At 58.8% G+C, this 11,319-nt stretch overlaps 1 protein-coding gene and 1 long non-coding RNA gene across 4 annotated transcripts in view; one reads left to right on the top strand and one right to left on the bottom strand.

Moving 5' to 3' along the window:
• Positions 1-9,143, bottom strand: part of LOC104854751 — an 11,452-nt gene extending 2,309 nt beyond the window's left edge. Inside the window, exons 1-4 of one of the 2 annotated variants that reach the window (XR_778204.2) lie at positions 8,958-9,143; positions 1,867-3,986; positions 1,508-1,657; positions 1,099-1,165 (exon numbers count right to left, since the gene is read on the bottom strand). This is a non-coding gene — a long non-coding RNA (uncharacterized LOC104854751). Of the gene's footprint in view, positions 1-1,098; positions 1,166-1,507; positions 1,658-1,866; positions 3,987-6,770; positions 6,951-8,957 lie in introns of those variants that run through there. The other variant, XR_004518132.1, reaches the window with a different exon arrangement.
• Positions 2,042-5,281, top strand: LOC104854760 (basic proline-rich protein-like). 2 transcript variants are annotated; one of them, XM_010613340.3, is made up of 3 exons: positions 2,042-2,291; positions 2,427-2,517; positions 4,830-5,281. In XM_010613340.3, the coding sequence occupies exons 1-3, from the start codon at positions 2,055-2,057 to the stop codon at positions 4,985-4,987; spliced, it is 486 nt and encodes a 161-aa protein (XP_010611642.1). In that variant the 5' UTR covers positions 2,042-2,054; the 3' UTR covers positions 4,988-5,281. The 2 variants fall into 2 exon arrangements, with proteins under 2 accessions (XP_010611642.1, XP_010611632.1); XM_010613330.3 differs by having other exon boundaries at positions 2,427-2,529.
• Positions 9,144-11,319: the final 2,176 nt, after the last annotated feature.

Here is an 11,319-nt window from a genome sequence, read left to right as displayed (position 1 = left end):
AAAAAAAAAAAAAAAAAAAAAACCTCCCGTGGCCCCCGACTTTCCGCGGAGAAGTCTGCGGGGAGGGACAGCTCCCATGTGTGCCTTCCCACTCTCCCCCTCTATAGGTGTCCACCTGGTGAAGTCTCATGACGATGAGCCCAGGGGAGAAGAACCATTCAGAAGAGGCAGAAGGAGCTGAACCCAGCAGGCAAGGGGGCTCAGGAGGCTGAGGCAGGAAGATCTCTGTGAGTTCAAGGCCAGCCTCAACTATGTAGCAAGTGGCCTGGAAACAGGACCTGCCTGTCTCAAACAAACAGAACTGCCCTTAGCCACCCCAACCCCAATTACTCTCGCTGGAGGGTTCTGAATTGTACAGCAGCCCCACTCCACTCTGCAGGAGCTGCCCCTTTGCAGGGTGGTCCTTTGAGCAGGAAGCCCAGGACGCTTCCTTCCACTTTTCTAGCACCCTGGTAACGCAAAGTCAGAGCTTAATAGACTAGAATGAATGAGCAAAGGGGTGAACGGTTTCCCGGGAAATGGGGTCCTGGGAATTTCTCACCCTCCTCAAAGAAATGAACAAATTATGTAAATTCCTGGGGCCACCTCCCCTTCCTCCTCCCACTGCCCCCCTCCTCCCTCCCCGCAGGTTTCTGGGCTCACCAGAAAGTGCCCCGGGCGCTCTAGTGGCCCGCTTCCTGATTACAGATGAAACTAGGGCTTAAACTGGTGAATCACTGCAGCCGCCAGCCAGGGCGTGCAGGGGGGCCCAGGTGGGGCGGGAGGGAGAAGCCCGGTTGCTAGGCCCACCCCAGTTTAGCCGTCACCGCGGAGTTAGTGACACTGAGAAAGGGTCCAGGGCCGGGGGTTTAGCTCGGTGGTGCTGGTGCCTGCCTGGCAAGCTCAAGGTCTTAAGTTCGATCCCCGGTATGGAAAAAAAAAGGCGGGGGGATCCAGCCTGGGGACAGACAAGTTTGAACAATCTTATTTTGTTTTTTCTTTTTGAGACAGGATCTCATCATACGGTTCAGACTGGCCTCAAACTCACTATGCAGCCCAGGCTGGCCTCGAACTGTCCCCTACCCCGGGGCCACCACCCCCAAGCCCCAAGGTACCCACCTGTAGGCTGAACTGTGCCTGGCCTCGGGTGACACGGTGATGACACCAGGCAGGTACTGTATCCCTACTTTGGAGGTAGAAAAACTGTCGCTCAGAGCAAGAGCTCTCGAGGTCAAGACAAAGCAAGCAGGCTGGGCAGTGGCTCCTCTCCCCAGGGCGGCAAGGCCTGGGAACAGGACCTGCCATGCCTTGGCTCAAAGGAGCACAAGCGAGGCCTCCCAGCTCCTACCCCAAGGCTCTGAGAGGGATTACTAAGTGTCCCAGGGCCCCAAGGCAGGCAGAGAAACCACAGTACAAGGGCCCACATTCAGATTCACCAGTCACAAGGTTTTTGTGACTCTGGACAAGTGGCTTAGCTTCTGTAAGCCTCAGTGTCCACATCAGTAAAAATGGGAGCATCTCAAAGTACCTGCGGCATCCCAGGACTGCCGGGAGGGCGGCAGGGTCAGAAGCTAGAAGCGTACATCCACAAACAACAGACGCTTGTTGGAGTCACTTCCCACGGGGAAAACATTTGGAGCGAATCTTTGCTGTCATCAGCATGGAATGCTCCCCACACCTGCCAGGGAGAGGGCTCGGCTTGGCCTGCAGCCTCCTTAGAAATCCCAGGACGGTTTCCACCTGGGACCCTGCCCATCAGAATCTGAGGAGGAAGCTGGCAGTGTGGACCCAGCCCCCGGGGCTCCTGGGAACCGGCAGGTCGGGAGTCCCTGGGGCTGAGTCCTGGGCTTGTAGGTGGAGTCAGCCAGTAAAACACTTTCCACCCACCTGTCAAAGTGTCCTTGGAGGAGACCCAGCTTTCTCTTGTCCTTGGCTAAGAATAACACTTGCAAACTGGAACAGGACGTGCAGGAGGCCTAGGTGCTTGGCAAAGTTGTTAATTAATTAATTTCATCCACCAACAGCCTCCTAGGCAATGACTTTTAGTTCCATCCGCGAAGGAGGAGACTGAGGCCATGCAGGTTAATGACACACCCACAGTCACACCGCTGGAACTCGACAGAGCCAAGGACCCTCAGTGCCACAGCAAGGCTTTGCCAGAAGCTCCCGCACCTGGCCCAGCACCCGGAGGTGTCCCTGAGCAGGTGCCCTGGAGCTGGGACACCTCAGCCTCTCCACCGGCCCCTGCCAGGGGCAAAAGAAGGCATCAGACCCATGGGCCACCCAGCCCAGGCAAGCGACCTCAATCCCAGGTCTGTTCCTCCAGCCCCACAAGTCCCGTATCCCTCATCTGCCTTTCTGAACGCCATGGAGTCACTGCATTTCTCGGGAAATACCACGCTTTGGCCAAGCTCATTCCTGAGCCAGCCACACTCTCCCGATTTCAGGATTCCCCGAAGAGAAGGCAGCCTCCTCACACCTGCCTCCCAGGTACCCCAGGACTGCCGGCAGCACCTACAGCCTTGCGCTCACCCTCAGGTCTGTCTCCAGGTACTTGGGACTGGGAGGGCTCGTGATGGAAGTCACCCACCTGTGCAGCAAAATGAGGGGAGACCTGGCCAGTGTCCCTCCGTCCCGCCTTCTCCTGCGGGTTGTGACCCTGAGGCCTACGGTCAGTACCAGTTGGGCAACCACAGGACAGATTGGCAGGGCGCCTGGAGGGGTGGGCAGGGTTATTTGCTTCTCCAGGGACACTTTGACCAGCTGTACCCCTGTTCTGCCATTGCTGGAACCTGGGGCCCGAAAAAGGATTCCTCTGGGGGGGGGGGTACCGCTTGGCCCGAGGTCCCCTGCTGGTCCCAGGGGGAAGCCAAGGGGACAGGATGGAGAGAGAGGCAGCCTGGCCACAGCTGGGGAGAGGATCTGGGCTCAGCGCCTCCCCTACACGGGGCGGAGCTCCAGCCGGGACCCTGGAGCCGGATCCTTTCTGCAGACACTCAGGCACTGGGCTCCCACGGGCCTGGCCTTCCAGATCCAGAGTCTCCGATTCCGCCCCGCCAACCCCATGTGAGAGGGCGTGGCTGGGCGCGTGGAGGCCTCTCCAGGAGCTGGGCTGCAGGGGCTACCCCCGGCCTGTCTGTCTGAGGCACCGCCCTGGGGTCCTTGTGCTTCTCATAAACAGGAAGCCCCCCCCCTCCCGCGCAGACAGCCCGTGCTGTACAGACGCTGGACTCTGGAGGCCCAGGACTCTTGACCTTTCTGGATGTGTTTCCTGTTAGCGGGGTTGGAGGAGGGAGCGAAAGACTAGAATGGCCTGGGTGGGGGAAGGGAACAGAAAAGAGAAGGCACTGAGGGCAGGAGCCAGTGGCCCAGCACATAGTAGGTGTTTAGTTAATGTTCTCTGGCCAGAAGCTGGGTGGGGAGGACAGCAGACCCTGTGGGACAGCAGGACTGCTGGAAAATAGAATGTGGCCTTTCTGGCCTGGCCCCCAAGCCTTAGCTTTCCCCTCACTGACCCTGCCTGGCCCCCACCCCACTCCTGGCTGCCTAATCCAGGCCACTGTCTCAAGGCCCTTTATTTTTAAAATCCCTGTGGTGTTCCTGCCCAAGCCAAGCTGAGGAGCAGTGCCAGCCGAGGCTCAGCCTGTGGCCGGGCTTGGGGCCCAGAGACGTGGGGGGAGGGGGCATCCGGCCACCCCACAGCTGCCGAGGCGATTCTGGGAGGGCTGCGAGGCCAGCTGGGCTGCTGGGCAGGGCGAGAGGCCTGGAATGCCCTGGCCCTGGCCCAGGAAGCAGCCCTTGGGTCTCGGAGGGACAGAGGGCCTGAGGGGTAGTGGCTGGGCTTCGTGTAGATCCAGCGGCATGGTCTTCTGTGAAGTTAATCTTCGTTCCCTGTCAACAACAAGCCAATGTGTGCAGCACCCACTGTGGGCTGGAGGGGGCACAGACTGGATCGTGCCAGGGTGATGGAGAGGGTCAAGATGTACCCCTTTCCAGACAGGTGGCGCCTGTAGAGAAAAGGCTTTGGGTCGGGGATGATCCTAGAAAAAGCCCTGGACTGGAACCTGCACCACCAGCTCTAGTCCTGGCTCCATCCCTTCTCAGTTGTGTGGCCTTGGGCAAGTCATTTAGCCTCTCTGAGCCTTAAGCTTTTCCCCCGTAACACAAGACACTAAAACTACACATGGGAGGCTGTTGTCCTTCACCAGACACAGCCAGGAACACACTGTAGGACTCGGGTAAATGACATGAGTTTCGAGGGAGGTGGACTTTCAGTTATCTGTGGAGGAGGAGTGTTCTATTGCAGAAGGAATGGTGATGCAAAGGTCCTGGGGCAGGAGGGCCTGGAAAGGCTTTGGCCTCTCAAGGGCTGTGCTCCTGGAAGGAAGTGTGCTTACTACTATCATTAGTACCATGTGTTGTTGGGAGGAAGTAGGGATGGCAGGTAGATTCATACCACAGCCTAGCTCCAAGTCCCTTCCCCTCCATTACTTTAGTAGAGACATCTGGGCTCACCAGCCAACCAGCATGTTGGGCCTCCTGCCCTGCACGGCGCATTCAGGCGCATTCACTGCCCCAACTTGTTTTTGCCTTTGATCCTCCCAACTGCTGTGAGGTAAGGCAGGTGGGGCTTATTATCATAAACCCATTTGAGAGACAGGGAAACTGAGGCAGGAGGGGCAGGATGGTGGTGTCAGCTTACTGAGCACACCTAGCTTGTCCATGGCAAAGCCACACAACCGAGCATCTCAGCCTCTAGGCTGATGTCCTCCCTCTTTGGAGGGAGGACCCAGCCTTGGGGACCCAGCCTTCACCCCTCCCCCACAAAACCATTTCCTGCCTCCCTACAGCCTCCATCCCAGAGCCCACAAACCCGATGAGTTCTTCTCCAGCACCAGGAGCTGCCAGCCACCGCCACCCCCCCACAGGCTCAGGCAGGAGAAGAATGTGGCCTGACCCTCCCTCGGGAGCTCTGGCCAGCAGGCCTTGGCAGGAGATGGGCGGCTGAGTCAACACAAGGCTGCCAGGGACTCCAGATGCCCACTGAAGCCGGGTCACAGACACAGAGGAGCTACCCACCCTCACTGCCCCCTGCCCAAGACCCTCCTTCCTCCTGCTGGTCCAGGCACCCTGTGGGCTGGCCCGGAAATGACCTGTTGTGCATCCTCAGGTCCCGTCTGCCACCTCTCTGGCTGGTGCCCTCACTCCGGCTAAAGTCCCTCCTACTGTCAAAGTCTCTATAAATTAATAAAGGTTACTCTGCCCATAAAACTGCATAAACGTCGCGTCCCCTCTGTAGGCTGGGGGGGCAAATACCTAAGTTCAAAGGCAATGGCGGCCGTACCCTGTTGCTGGGTACTGAGCTGGTGTTTAATTGTGCTTGCTGGGATGAGACAGTTAACATCTACAGAACAATGGGGCAAGGACGAGGAGCCTGCGCGGTAGTCGTGACGCACAGCCTCAGCGTCTGCGAGGCTGCTTTCCCACGTGGCATCCTTGATCACAGGCCCTCGGCCCCTTCCACACACAGCAGTGCCAGAGGGAAAGGAGCTTGCCCAGGGTCCCCAGCTGGGACCAGCTGGACCCAGGCCTTTGGAGAGGAAAGCAGTGGGGTCTCTGTGCTGCACCAGGAGGAGCACAGGGGCAGTGACCAGCAGAGAACGTGGACGTTTGGCAATGGTCTCAAAGCCTTAACCTCATTGCATGGGCACCACGGGTGCCACTGACCTGGACTTAGATTCAGCTGTGAGAGGGGAAGGAAGTCGCTGTACCCCTTGGCCGTGTCCCCATGGACGACGGGGCTGTACAGATGAGAGCGCAACGCCAGGTCCCCACGAGGGGCTCTTAGGAGACGCAGGTTCACGCCTGCCACTCCTGACCATCTTCCGCATCTAACTGTCCCACGAGCACAAGGGAAGCTGGGAGCTATGAAGCCAGGCAGTGTAGCCTCTGCGGTGTCCTAGATGAACCAGGTTCGAATCCCAGCCCTGGCATGAATGGGCAGCCGCCCTGGCAAGAGCTATTTTTCCTCCGCTTCTTCACCACCACACAAAGAACGGAGTGGCCGCCGAAGCCAAGGTGGACGGGCTTTTGTCAGAAGGACAGAGAAGACCATGCTCCAAGGAGCGTGCCATGGCGGTGGCGGTGAGGCCGTGCTGGACGCGGTCAGGCCGAGATGGACTGGCCCACCGCCCACAGCCTATCTCTCAGGCCAGGCCTGACCACAGAGAATAGGCCATTGTTCTGCTACTCAACGCATTTCCTGTCCCCAGCCCCCCTCCGCGTCACCCCCTCACGTCGAGAGCAAAAGTCTCCTGACAGACCCTTCCCCACCCTTCTGTCCAGGCCCGACGACACGGCCCAGCCCTGCAGAGCTCTGTCCCATCACCCACGTCCCAGGGACAATGGGATCACCTGGCCCTGACCTTTTCTGCGGCCCCAGGACCTCGGACCCCCACCGGCTCCGTCCATCCATCTGTCTGTCCTCCCCCCACCCCGCCCCACATCCTTCCTCAGCCACTCTGGAGAAAGCCAGCCGCCTGGGGTGGGGGTAGGGTCCTTCCCGCCTCCTCTTCCCTGAAGACCAGAGCCAAGGAGCCAGAGCCCAGCAGCCTGGAATTCTCCGCCCCAGAACTCTGCTCCTCACGCAGACCTCTTCCCAGAGCCTGGAATGCCGGAGGCGTTTCCAGCCCTGACAGCTGTCTCCAGGAGGGAAACATCCCTCTCTGGGGGTCCCTGCCCCACCCTCCAAAATACCCAGAAGATTAACTCCCATTAACTCCCTTCCTCACCTTCCTGCTCCCCAGACCCCTTCATACCCCGGGCCTCCAGCAGCGGCTGGGTGAAACACACAAGGATTCTCACGCCATCTCCCTGTCGCCTGCCAGCACCCAGCTCCTGAGGTCTCAGTCTTCACCACTGACACTGCCTGGCCGCAAGCACACTGCCTGGCCTGGCCCTTGTGCCCTCTGCCCTGCACTGCCTCCTCTGGGCAGCCCTCAGGAGTCCCTCGGGCCATGGCCCTGTGCCTGCCTGTCTGGTTTCCTTAGCTGTGCCATGCACAGTGCGTACTCAGCAGCCAAGAACTCTGCTGCACACTCTCTATGCAGCCCTGGCCTCGGTGTCCCCAGGAGGCTGCTAAGGGTCCTGAGGCTCCCCATCAAGTGCTGCCTCTCGGGGATCTAGGGTGAGAGGAGAGAACCAGAGGACAGGAGGTGCCTTCCAGGAGGGTCCCCCACGCCTGATTTCCTCAGAGCAACCCAGCCTCAGGTTGGCAAGGGGAAAAGCAGCAGCTAACAAGGAAGCCCCCCAAGGGCTCTGCGTGGCCCCAGGGACCCTGAGTAGCCTCCTGCCACAGAGATGCCCCCAGGCCCCTCCCTCCCTGAGCGTGGCATTCAATGCCTCTCCAAGCCCATTCTCCACCTGGCTCACCTCCACCCTTCCCAGTCACAAACCACCTTGGGTCTGCCCGTCCCCATCTCCACCCGTGCTGAGGCTGCTTCTCCCCAGGACACTAGGCCGCCTTCCTGAGGAAGCCTCCTGGGCCTCCCCCATCAGCGCTCTGCCCCCCTGACCTTCTAACGCTGCTGTTAGCCCTTCATTCCCACCAGCACCCTGGCCTTGGCACTCACCACTCAACCCTGAGCCTCCACGGAGCAGGGCCTGTGTCCCTCAGTCCCCACTGCCCCTCACGAGGTCCTCGGCCCAGTGCTGCTCCACACAGCACTGAGCAAAACTGTCTCCCAGGAAAAGGAAAACCGTCTGGGTCACAATGACAGCTGCCCTTCACCGGCCATTTGGGACAGCATAGGCAGTGAGGTTTTCTCGGTGGTACCGGGGATTGAACTCACGGCCCTCCCAGGCCAGGCAAGCGCCCTACCACCCAGCTGCACCCCAGCTCCAGGCTTTCCCCAAATGTGTGAGGAGCACGGGAGGCATCTCATCGGAGATCTAGATGCCCGAGTGTCAGACAGGCCGGTGTGGGTGGGAGGCTCACTCTGAAGGTGGCTAAGGGTGACCACAGAGGAGGCCAGCGAGATATGTGTGTGGGAGAGGGACGAGGACAGGCTTGGGACCCGTGTCAGTCAGCAGAAGCCAGCTGTGAGCCAAAGGGAGGGCACTGCAGGGTGGAAAGGGAGGTGGCAGTGGACGGAGCGACGCTGGATAGATTCGGGGGTGCATGGACAGATGCGGTGTGGGCCATGAGGGGGCTGGATGCTTGGCGGCTGGATCGGTATGGGTGTGGATCAGAGGTGGAGGGATAAGTCGATGGGTCAGTGCATGGATGCAAGTGAGCAGAGGTAGATGGGTGGACCGGCAATTGTATCTGTGAATGGACAGACGGCTGCACACCCAAGAGACAGAAGACTGGGAAGACCGATCAGTAGGCCAATGAGTAGATGCATAAATTGACCTGAAGCCCAGCCTGATTTGAGGGTGAAAAGGAAGTGTGCTCCTTAAGGAGCTTCTTAAGGATGGAGCTGATAGATGGGCCTAACCTCACTGGATTCTAGGAGGTAGCCACTGGCATCCTTGGGTCCCCAAAGTAGGACGCAGCCCAATCAGACGGTACCCCTCTCTGGCCCACAGAACACTTCTGGGTCAGAGCTGTGTCCCTCCCTTGAACTCCTCCTGGGCCCCAGTCTGCAGGGCTGAGGTGAGGAGCAGCTGAACACTGGGGGTGTAGCCCAGGGTCCTGAACCCCGGGGGCCCATCTCACCAACAGCTCCATTCCCCAGCTGGGAGGCATCTGTTCTGGCTCATGCACGGTGATTGGGTTCCGCCAGGGTTAACCCCTGCACTCCTAGCACAGCCTCTCAGGAGAAGGAAGTGGAACAGCAGGAAAGTGGGAGAGGGAAAAGCATGCTGCCCATCCCTGCTCCCTTCTAAGGGATATGGAGACCCCTCTTTTTCCAGGGTAACCAGCTGAACAGGATCCTGATATCAGTAGTGGAGCCAGGCAGGAGAATGTGACTCACCGAGAAACAGACTCCTCTCAGGGACAGGATGTGAGTAAAAGAGGGCTCTTCCAGCCTCAGTTTATCCATCTGTAAAACAGGGCGGACACATAGGACTCACAGCCACAAATGAGCCGTAAGAGACAAAGGTGAGAAGTTTTCAACCACTGGTACAGGGGTCCAGAGGACAGAGCGAGTAAGGCGCAGTTTGCCACGGCTTCCACTGGGACCTAATTCCCCCAGCTCTTGGACCTTGCAGCAGCCCCACCATTAACAAACGCCTGCCTTGGCACCAAATCCGCTTTCCAGGGACAGACTTGAGGTTCAGAGAGTCTCATGGTCAGCCACAGGGCTGGGATTGGAGCTCGGGGCCTTCTGTGCTCCAGGGACCCCGGACGAGAATGACGCGTCCTTCACTGTCTGGCCAGATCACCCGTAAAAGCAAAAGCAGCATTATCAGTCATCAGCCTGAGACAGGAAGTGTCCCAGGCAAACTGAGGAATCTCGCCTCCTGCCCATGCTTAGGACAAGTACCTTTACCTCTGTGGAGCATTGATGGGATGGCAGTGTCGTCCCTGCAGGGCTCTCAAAGGGATACGAGATGCACGATATGTGGAGCAGGGACGGCCTTGTACGCTGCAGGTGCTCAATAAGAGCGGGTAATGGCTAATGCTATTAACGGCGGTAGTCACAGCAGCACTAGTCCCTTCCCCCGCCGCTGCCCTTCAGGTCCATTCTCTGATCACAGCCAGAGCTTTTAAATGCACCTGCTCAGGCTGGCGACAAACACCTGCAATCCCAGCACTAAAGCAGCTGAAGCAGGAGGCTCGTAAGTTCGGGACCTGCCTGCACTACCTCTGGACTCCCCGTGCCTGCCTTGGGGACCCCAGAACCAATGTTAAACCCCCAAGACCTGGCCATCCTCTCTTGACAGTGCCCAGCACCATCATGGTCTCTCCTTGCAGAAGTGACTTTTCTCCTCCTTGATCGTGGTTTTCAGTGCCTTTCAAACATGGCGACACTGCTGCCTTTCTCCAGGGGACAAAACACCTCTGGGCTCCACCCAGGGAAAGATCTCTGACCCACTGACTAGGTCTCAGTCCTAGCACTGTGCCAAGGGAGCAAACGTTGGGACCCTCCGTGCCTCAGTTTCCTCACACGTCCAGCAGGGGAAACAAGCCTCCCTCTGTGACCAGCAGGACGGCAAGAGCAGTGGGGGAGGGGTAGCCTCCTCTTTACCATAAAACCTCACTTTCCTACCTGTGTGTCCCCCAGCCCCTCTTCTCCAGCCGGGACAATGTCAGGTGATCCCCCCCAGTCATGCCTGCCTCCTCCACAATACACCCCCACCCCTGAAAGCTCTGTCAGGGACCCCCTTGTGCCACTGCAGCCCCCAGGACTTCATGCTGTCCCTAGGGGGCTAGCAGCCTAAAGGGAGAAGTCAGGGTACACAAGTCAGGCGTGGTGACTGGCGCACGCCTGTAGTCCCGCCACTCGGGAAGCTGAGGCAGGAGAATCATCTTGAGTTTGAGGCCAGCCTGGGCCACACAGCAAGACCCTGTCTCAAAAACCGAAAAACTCAAACAAAATGAAAGTAGGGATGCCCAGCAACACCAGGCAGGGGGCAGAGATCTATCTCTCCGTCCTTGAGGATGGCACAAGATCCTGGGCACGGCCCTAGCCCCAACCCTAACCCTATTCCCCATGGGGGGAGGGGCCTCAGAAAACCTTCTGAGGTAGGACCTCATCACCCTTTCAGTAAACCTCTTGGTAGTAATATAGCTCTGGGAGCACTTAATAATACAACATCTTACATTGTCTTTGGTTATCTAATGGGGAAGCTGAGGCACCAAGAGGGTAAGTAGTGATGGAGGCCAGCAAGGAACCCAGGCTGTGTAACTCCGGGTCCACAACCTCGACCACCACACTACACTCCACAATTGACCAGCCAGGGCCCTGTGCCCCAGGATGGCTCCGTGTCGCTGGCACCCAGGGCCTATACAGTACTGGGTGGAAGGAAGACGGAGTTGGGTGAGAATAAGGAAGGGGCAGCATGCACTTGTAAGATTCAAGGTCTAAGGAAGTCTGGGGCAGTCAAGGCCTCTGAATGGAGCTTTCCCTTTTCCCAAATTGCGCAGGCAGCGCCCGGGGGGTCAAACAGCCAGGAGCCAGGGCTGCCAATCGGGATGCTCCCCCGACCCCCGACCCGCACTCAGGGACTCTAGGGGAGGGGCGGGCACAAGGAGCACAAGTTGCCTCCCCTGGACCGCAGCCCAGCTCCAGGCCAACCTCGCGCGCCCCAGATCGTCCTGCTAGGGCAGTGGGCAGAAACCAGGCCTGGCACCCCGCGGCCCTTTATCCAGCCTTCGCAGCAGCGCTGCGT

The sequence above is a fragment of the Fukomys damarensis genome, unplaced genomic scaffold, assembly GCF_012274545.1.
Source record: "Fukomys damarensis isolate Sample0158 unplaced genomic scaffold, DMR_v1.0_HiC HiC_scaffold_19, whole genome shotgun sequence".
In the NCBI taxonomy this organism is placed as follows: domain Eukaryota; kingdom Metazoa; phylum Chordata; class Mammalia; order Rodentia; family Bathyergidae; genus Fukomys; species Fukomys damarensis.
The sequence above is the reverse complement of the archived record's forward strand: the minus strand, read 5'-3'. Positions and strand labels throughout refer to the sequence as shown.

What these genes read in the sequence shown, in the direction of transcription:
- LOC104854760 (XM_010613330.3), top strand. Translation starts at nt 2,055, where the DNA reads ATGCAGGTTAATGACACACCCACAGTCACACCGCTGGAACTCGACAGA. An exon ending in GCAAGCGACCTCAATCCCAG is followed by an intron (nt 2,292 to 2,426) that starts GTCTGTTCCTCC and finishes TCCCGATTTCAG; the next exon opens with GATTCCCCGAAGAGAAGGCA. An exon ending in ACCCTCAGGTCTGTCTCCAG is followed by an intron (nt 2,530 to 4,829) that starts GTACTTGGGACT and finishes GCCTCCCTACAG; the next exon opens with CCTCCATCCCAGAGCCCACA.